Source organism: Choloepus didactylus, assembly GCF_015220235.1.
Source record: "Choloepus didactylus isolate mChoDid1 chromosome 23 unlocalized genomic scaffold, mChoDid1.pri SUPER_23_unloc14, whole genome shotgun sequence".
NCBI classification, from domain to species: domain Eukaryota; kingdom Metazoa; phylum Chordata; class Mammalia; order Pilosa; family Megalonychidae; genus Choloepus; species Choloepus didactylus.
In genome coordinates, this window is record NW_023637595.1 from 117,349 (window position 1) to 126,434 (window position 9,086).

Below are 9,086 nucleotides of genomic sequence, written 5' to 3' on the forward strand. Positions count from 1 at the left end.
TTATAAATCTTGATGCCCGAGGTTATACCCGAGGCCCAGCCATTAAATCGGAATCTCTGGGAGTGAGGTCCAGCATTGCTAAATTTTAAAGCTCCCTAGGGATTCCAACATTGCAGCCAAGTTTGAGGTCCAGGAGTAGAACAATCTGGCCATTGCTCACAACAGCTAAGGCCCAACTCTCCAGCTGCCCACTCACCTATCAAGCTACACTGAAGGTGGAAACTCAATGTACAGCTAATGCTCAGGTGAGGGTTAAAGGTTACCAGATAACAGTGCTGAAAGTGGGACAGCTGCAGCACAGAGACACGAGTGCATATTAAGTGGCAGTTTGTGATGTCCCTACTATCCCTGCTCCAAAGAGGGATGTTGGATTTAACAATATGATGTGTTGCCAGCTGATACTCAACTGAAAAAGAAAAAAACATTCTAACCTCCATATGTATGTTCATCTATATGGGGCACGAAGGGGCTTCTAAAGTACTGGTTATGTTCTATTTCTTGTGCTGGGTGCTGGTTACACAGATGTGTTCAGTTGGGAAAATACATCTGCCTGTACAATTACAATATATGCACTTTTACACATGTACATTGTGCTTTAGTAAAAAGTTTCAATAGAGAGAGATCCTACATTGATCACTGAAAAAAAGGCATAGATGCTGTCAAAATGAAAAGCCCACTAGCTGCTTAGAGCAATAAGTTTGCTGATAGCTCCAAATTAGAAATAATTCAAACAATAAGGACTTGGTTACATAAATTCTCAGCCATACAATGGAATACTGTGCAGCCATTAAAAGTTTATGTTGTAAAAAACTGTCATGATGTGAGAAATTGCTCATAATCTATTTTGAAGTTAGAAAAGTGGGTTATAAAACATTTTTATATGTATATTACATATTACTATACATTTTGCTATGCACACTGTTTTCTGAAATAAACATATTAGGCATATTTGAGAAAGAAAGGCAAACAGACAGACAGTGTGTATATAGGACCTGGATTCCAGTCCTAACTCAGCTATTTGCTAATATTTGTTTGCGCCTGGCCAAATTCCTCAACTTTTTGTTAACAGTTTATTGAGATATAATTCACATACCATACACTTCAATCCTGTAAGTGTACAATTCAGTAGTTCTTATAATATTCAGAGTTGTGCATCCATCACCACAAATCCAATTTTAGACCATTTTTATCACCCCAAAGAGAAACCTGCAACCATTATTGTGACTGTTTTCTTTCACTTAGCATAATGTTTTCAAGGTCATCCATGTTGTAGCATGGATCAGAACTTCATTCCTTTTTATGGCTGAACAATATTCCATTGTATGGATAGACCACATTTGATTATCCATTCCTTCAGTGGATGGACATTTGCGTTGTTTCCATTTTTTGGCTATTATGAATAAAAGCCGTGGTGAATATTTGTGCACAAGTCTTTGTGTGGACAGGTTTTCATTTCTCTTGAGTATATACCTTGGAGTGGAATTGCTGGAGACATGGTAACTCTATGTTTAACCTTTGAGGAACTGCCAAACTGTTTTCCATGGCAGCTGCACAATTTTAACATTCCCACCCAGGAGGATATGAGGGTTCCAATTTCTCCACATCCTCACCAACACTTGTTATTATCTGACATTTTCATTATAGCCTTGCTAGGGGCGTGAGATAGTATCTCAGAGTAGTTTTGATTTGCATTTCCCGTGTGGCTAATGACGCTGAGAATATTTTCATCTGCTTATTTGTCATTTTGTGTATCTTCTTTGGAGAAATGCCTATTCAGACTCTTTGCCCAGTTTTAAATTGGGTTATTTATCTTTTTATTACTGAGTTGCAAGAGTTCTTTTATGTTCTAGAAACAAGTCCCTTATTAGATAAACGATTTGCAAACATTTCTCCCATTCTGTGGGCTGTCTTTTCACATTCTTGATGGAGTCCTTCAAAGCACAAAAGTTCTAAATGTTGAAGAAATCTGTTTATTTATTTTTTTCTTTCATTGCTTGTGTTTGTGTTGTAATGTCTAAGAAGGCTTTGCAGAACCACACCTTCTAATCTTCATAGTCTCGGTTGCCAAGCACAGAGCCTGGAATATAGCAGGCACCCAAATAATTAAGAACTGAGATAATGTATCTTTTTTCATTTGAACTTAGGAATTTATTGAACACTGTATCAGTTATCTATTGTTTTATTCATTTTATTGAGATATATCCACATACCATGCAGTCATACAAAACAAATCGTACATTCGATTGTTCACAGTACCGTTACATAGTTGTACATTCATCACCAAAATCAATCCCTGACACCTTCATTACCACACACACAAAAATAACAAGAATAATAATTAAAGTGAAAAAGAGCAATTAAAGTAAAAAAGAACACTGGGTGCCTTTGTTTGTTTGTTTGTTTCCTCCCCCCATTTTTCTACTCATCCATCCATAAACTAGACAAAGGGGACTGTGGTCCTTATGGCTTTCCCAATCCCCTTGTCACCCCTCATAAGCTACATTTTTATACAACTGTCTTCGAGATTCATGGGTTCTGGGTTGTAGTTTGATAGTTTCAGGTATCCACCACCAGCTACCCCAATTCTTTAGAACCTAAAAAGGGTTGTCTATATTGTGCGTAAGAGTGCCCACCAGAGTGACCTCTTGGCTCCTTTTGGAATCTCTCTGCCACTGAAGTTTATTTCATTTCCATTCACATCCTCTTTTTGGTCAAGAAGATGTTCTCCATCCCATGATGCCAGGTCTACATTCCTCCCCAGGAGTCATATTTCCACATTGCCAGGAAGATTCACTTGTATCAGTTACCTATTCCGATGCAACAAATGATCCCAATTTAGTGGCTTGAAACCACAAATGTTATTTTGCTCATGATTCAGCGGGTTGTTTGGGCAGTATTTCTGGTCTGGGATGCCTTGGCTGTCTCTGCTAGGCTTTCACATGTGTCTGTGTTCAACTTGCAGGTTGGTTGATGGTTGGATGATCGAGGATGGCTTCGCTCATGTGTCTGGTGGTTGGTAGACTGTTGGATGCTTTGGTTCTCCTCCATGTTGTCTTTCACCCTCCAGCACGCTAGTTCAGACTTGTTCCCATGGTGGTCTTAGAGTTCTAAGCCCAAACCCTAATACCCAAGCACTTTTCAAGCCTCTGCTTGTATCATATTTTCTCACATCCTATTAACCAAAGCAATTCACATTGCCAAGCCCAGGTTTAAGGAACAGAGAAATAGACTCCAGCTCTTGATGGGAAGGGAAGAATTTGTGGTCTTTTTTAGAACTTACCACAAGCAGCTTTTATGCTCCTAGCACTGTGTTAGACTGTCATGGAAGACTGTAAACCCTTTCAAGTTTACAATATCACTGTGAATGTTCATTTACTCATTCAACAAATATTTATTGAGTGCCTACTATGTGTCAGGCATAGTTCTGGGCTCCGGAGATACCTCAGTAAGCAGAGAAGACCAAAATCCTTTCCCTTATAAAACTTACATTCTAGTGGATATTGTAATAGGGAGAATTGCAAATAGAGTCCCAGCAAATTATTCTGGTGGTGGTGAAATTTTATTTTATTTAACCTACATATAGTCAAAATTAAATCCAGGTCTTAGTTCCTGGGAGCAGGAGAGAAAATGGCAATACCCTAAGAATAGGGTCCCCTTTGTCTCATTTATGGATGGATGAGTAGAAACATGGGGGAATTAAAGAAAAGGCACCCAGTGTTTTTACTTTAATTGTTCTTTTTCACTTTAATTTTTATTATTATTATTTGTGTGTGTGTGGTAATGAAAATGTCAAAAATTAATTTTGGTGATGAATGCACAACTATATAATGGTACTGTAAACAATTGAATGTATGCTTTGTTTGTATGACTGCATGGTATGTGAATATATCTCAATAAAATGAATTTAAAAAAAAGAATAGATGGCAAAAGGGAGAATATTACAAAAGATTCTAAGAAAGTAAATCAGACTCCTATAAAAAATAGTACTTTGTTTTTAAAATGTTTTTAAACTGAGTTTTCATCAGCCAGGTTTCAGCCAGAGAAACAGAACCAGTAGGAGATACATATGAAAGAATTTATTGCAAGGAATTGGTTTACATGATTGTGGGGAATGGTTAGGCAAGTCTGAAATCAATAGGGCAGGCCATCAGGAAGGGCAGGCTGGAACTGTCTGTCATGGGCTGAAGCTTCAGTCCAGAGGCAGAATTTCTTCTTCATCAGGGAAGCCTCAGATCTGCTTTTAAGGCCTTTTAATTGATTGAATCCGTCCTACCCAGATGAGATAAATAATCTCCCAGTTTATGAATTTTAATCACATCTACAGAATACCTTTACAGCAACACCAAGATTAGTGTTTGAGTAGCTGGGTACCATAGCCTAACCAAATTGGCACATCAAAAGATCATCACAGGGTTAGATTGCACAACTCTGTAAATGTATGAAAAAACACTGAAATGTACACTTTAAAATGGGTGAATTATATGGTATGTGAAATATAGCTCAGTAAAGCTGTTTTTTTTTTTAATAAAAAAGTGGATTAATTCCATGCTTTGGTGATCTAATTTTTAAAAAATAGATGTGGGCTGCCGCTTCTTCAAAAAAAAAGTCAGTTTATGAATGTGTTTGACTAGGCCTGGAAGGCAGAACAGATACTGTGGTTCATGAGAAACATGGTGCCAACTCATGCTGAGCCTGGCACAGTTCCGTTCCCTCAGTTAGAAGTCAGAGTAATTTCTCCATGGCTTCATTACTGCCTCTGTGCCATAGACCAATTAATTACCTCAGCCAGTCACTAGGAGGAGACAGCTCTCTCAAGAGCTGAAGAGCACAATCTGTGCTAAGAGCCCAGGAAGATCCTTAGGCCCATAAGCTGGTTTTGTGATGTAGGACCTGGTGCTACCTAGTAAAAGCCATGTCACCTCCAATTTGCTCTCTGTCTTCTCTGCACTCAAGTAGCTCTGGCCTGCAGGCAGCTATTACAGCTCAGCAACAGAGACAAGTAAGTAGGTGGTGAGTTTTTTTGTGTTTTTTTTTTTAATGTGAGGCAACGGCTAGACGTGTTCCAGTAATTTGGAGCAGGGTGAGATCATTCTGGGCTGGCAAAGCTTAGATGAGGCCCTTTAGGAAGAGAGGATGAGCAAAATGTGGATGCAAATAGGGTAGGAGGGCACAAATCAGGACCAGGAACAAACAAAGGGTTAGAGGTAGAGACTGGGCCAGCTGGAGTAGAGTGTCCTGGAAAGGTTGGGCAGGTATGGGAAGGTGGGTAGAGGTCAGGGAGGCTCCTGCAAGAGAGGCAGAGGAAGGCAGGCTGGATGCGGGCCAACCTGTGGCCTCCAAAGTAGAGTGTGCACATGTCAGGGTATGTTCAAGACGATTCATTGGGGCGGGGGAAGAAAATGTTATAACTTCGATTGTTTTAATTTTTGATCCAAAGAATAACAAAATAAACTTAACTAGTTAGATAAATATCTGGACTGCTGCTGCCACCCTCCCCACTGTTTGTAGACCAGATAGTCACAAGACAAAAACATTGCTTAAGTTATCTTGAAGAGAGTGGGAGTTCCTCAATGGAGGGGAAGATGAGCCCCATCATTTGCTTTCAGTGTTTTGCAAAACATCGCAGTTTTCTTCTGCCTAAAGTGTGTTTACAGATTCTAGTATCTAGTTATAGTGAAACCAACCCCCACAGAACAGGTGACTTTGAAGGATCCCACAAAGGAATCCCTGCTTGAAAATAATATTAATGAGGCAAGCAGAATCAAACAACCAGAAAATGTCAGAGGTTGCAATTCTCCTCCTTCTAGAACCTCACCACAACCGTAAAGGTAAGTTATATTATCTCCATTTAACAGATGAGGAATCTGAGTACTAGAGAAGTTAGGTGGCCAGCTGGGTCAATTCATCAGGGCTGCTGAGAAGCAGACACCAAGATGGGAAAGGACATGTAAGAGATGTATGAGGAAAAAGCATGTGAAGGGTTCAGAGGAAGGAGCAGGAAAAGGTGGGAGTTCCTTCTATTGATGCAGGTCTGAGCCCTGTGGAGAAGAGAGGGAAGGAAGCAGGAAAGGGAAAGATGAGTCTTGGGCTGCCCCGCAGCTCTGGGAAAGTCTCAGACAGGCCAGTGGGGAGTACTCAAGCCAAAGTCACTCAATGGAGGAGTCCTGCATCTCCCAGGAACGGGCTGCTCCAGTACACTGACCATGCATTGCTGGCTGGGAGCAGCCCATGGGAAGCACAGCCACAGCGCAAGTGCGGTGGTGCATCCAGAGGGGCAGGAGCTGGCCATCGGTCTATCATTTTCCAAAACCAGGAAGTGTGAGTGGCACAATACCATGGCCTTCACAATAGCCTAAAATCACATGGCCATAAATAGTGAGATTAGGATTTGAGCTGAGACCTTCCTGACTCTAAATCCCACTTTTTTTTTTTTTTTGTCCCTGCACTATATGCCTAGGGTCTTGGACATGAGCCAAGTGGAATCAGAGGACTGAAGACAAATTTCACATACTTCCCTGTTTTGCTCTAAAGCCTTCTCCCATGCCAAGGAGTACAGTAGTGCTAAAAGAGCCACTGGGAAGGTACTCTGAACCTTCTCAAATCATTCCAGAAACCACACAGGTTCCCACAGCACAAATTTCTAAAGTAAAAACCTAAGTCAGGTGACATGCCAGAACAGAGATCTGAGACAACATTTTAAATCCTACTAAAGTTTCTTTTTCTATTCTTGCCCATTCTTCCCCATCCCCTGAGAACACACAAATCCAGAAATAAATTTATTGAACACTTCCTATGTGCCAGATTCTACATTCGGTATTGGGTACATCTACATGGAATTTACAGTATGGTAGGAGAGGCAGATATTAAAAAGTAACAATGAATATATCTCAATAAAATGGAGATTAAAAAACAAAACAAAACAAAAAAAACAAACAAAAACAAACAAACAAACAAAAAGTCCTGTGTACAGGTCTTTTTGTGGATGAAATTTTTGGTAACAAAACCAAATTTTTCTCCAAATAATGACAAGAAGTATGAATTACTTTTTAAAAGTTCAGCGTAGAAATTGAATTTTACTATTTGATATCAGAGTTATTTAAAACTTCAAATACTTCAGTTTAGTAAAGTCCTCACAAAATTTTTTAATTATATGCATTAAGATAAAAGTGGCACTAACTATAATTTTAAGTGAGGAATAAAAGTTTAATCAGGGCAACATCTGGATATCCACATTGAATAGAGAAAAAAAATAGCCAGTTGACATGGGACTAGTTTTTGGAGGCTTAACCACAATATCTGTGTACTCATGCTGCAGACAGTGTCCTCTGAGTGAGAAACAACACATTGTTGGGGTGGGACAGAATTGTTTAATTTCTTGTGCTCCAGGCTTCTTCCTTTATTTCTAACAGGTTGACTTTTATCTTTGTGGCTTATCATAGAATATAAAAAAAATTGTTAAAACTTGACCAAAGAGTGTATGATTTACCCCGCCAAGCGGTTCTGCTTGGTGCCAGCAATGGAGGGTGTGCGCTGGGCCTTTTCCTGCGGCACTTGGCTGCCGAGCCGAGCCGAATGGCTGCTGGCGGTGCGATCGATCCAGCCCGAGGAGAAGGAGCGCATTGGCCAGTTCGTCTTTGCCCGGGACGCTAAGGCAGCCATGGCTGGTCGTCTGATGATAAGGAAATTAGTTGCAGAGAAATTGAATATCCCTTGGAATAACATTCGTTTGCAAAGAACTGCAAAAGGAAAACCAGTTCTTGCAAAGGACTCATTGAATCCTTATCCCAATTTCAACTTTAACATCTCTCATCAAGGAGACTATGCTGTACTTGCTGCTGAACCTGAACTACAAGTTGGAATTGATATAATGAAGACTAGTTTTCCAGGTCGTGGTTCAATTCCAGAGTTCTTTCATATTATGAAAAGAAAGTTTACCAACAAAGAATGGGAAACAATCAGAAGCTTTAAGGACGAATGGACTCAGCTGGATATGTTTTATAGGAATTGGGCACTGAAAGAAAGCTTCATAAAAGCCATTGGCGTTGGACTAGGATTTGAATTACAGCGGCTTGAATTTGATATATCACCATTAAACCTGGATATAGGCCAAGTTTATAAAGAAACACGCTTGTTCCTGGATGGGGAGGAAGAAAAAGAATGGGCATTTGAGGAAAGCAAAATAGATGAGCACCATTTTGTTGCAGTAGCTCTTAGGAAGCCCGATGGATCTAGACATCAGGATGTTCCATCTCAAGATGATTCTAAACCGACCCAAAGGCAGTTTACTATTCTGACCTTTAATGATTTAATAGCATCTGCTGTTCCTATGACACCTGAAGATCCTTCATTTTGGGACTGTTTTTGCTTCACGGAAGAAATTCCAATGAGAAATGGTACAAAGTCATGATATGGTTCCTTAAGTAAGGAAAATGAAAACTGTTTGTAATTTCCCATTTTCACTGAAAAATAAATGCTCGATAGTATCAAATTTTATTTCACAAAACAGTAAAAAAAAAAAAATTCCTAGTAAAGAAAGCAAAAAATTCTGGTTCACAGTAGTTCACTAGAATATATTGACGTCTTTTTCACCAAAATTGCATTGAATTGACAGAAGAAATAAAGAAAGGTAGCAGAATTTTAAAGTACTACATGCTCATTGTAGAAAAAAATAGAAAATGCAAATATGCAAAAAGGAAGCATTTAAATCCTTTGTTTCAGAGATAGCTACTCCTAAAACCTTGGTGTATATCCTTCTAGACTTTTCTTGGCAATGAATCCAATGAAACATTCGTTAAAAACAAATGAGGATATACATTTTTTTGTAATTTTTTTCACTTACCAGTGCATCTACTGTTAATAAATATACCTCTGTGGCATAACTTTTAGTGACTCCAAAGTACTGTATTGTGTATGACTGTATCTGTTCAGATGCTTTTGCAAGAGGATACAATGTCCAAATGTAATTGACTTCAACCAAGGACATATATTATCGTATAACACACAGCTCAGAGATGTCATTGAGGGTTTTTTTTTTTTTTTGGCTCTGCCATCCTCATTTTATTGATTTTTGCCTTAGGATTGTTCCC

General features: G+C 39.2%; 1 protein-coding gene across 1 annotated transcript; it reads left to right on the forward strand.

Moving 5' to 3' along the window:
- The first annotated feature begins 7,387 nt into the window (after positions 1 to 7,387).
- Positions 7,388 to 8,520, forward strand: LOC119524985 (L-aminoadipate-semialdehyde dehydrogenase-phosphopantetheinyl transferase-like). Its single transcript, XM_037823696.1, has one exon. The coding sequence runs from the start codon at positions 7,478 to 7,480 to the stop codon at positions 8,405 to 8,407; it is 930 nt and encodes a 309-aa protein (XP_037679624.1). The 5' UTR covers positions 7,388 to 7,477; the 3' UTR covers positions 8,408 to 8,520.
- Positions 8,521 to 9,086: the final 566 nt, after the last annotated feature.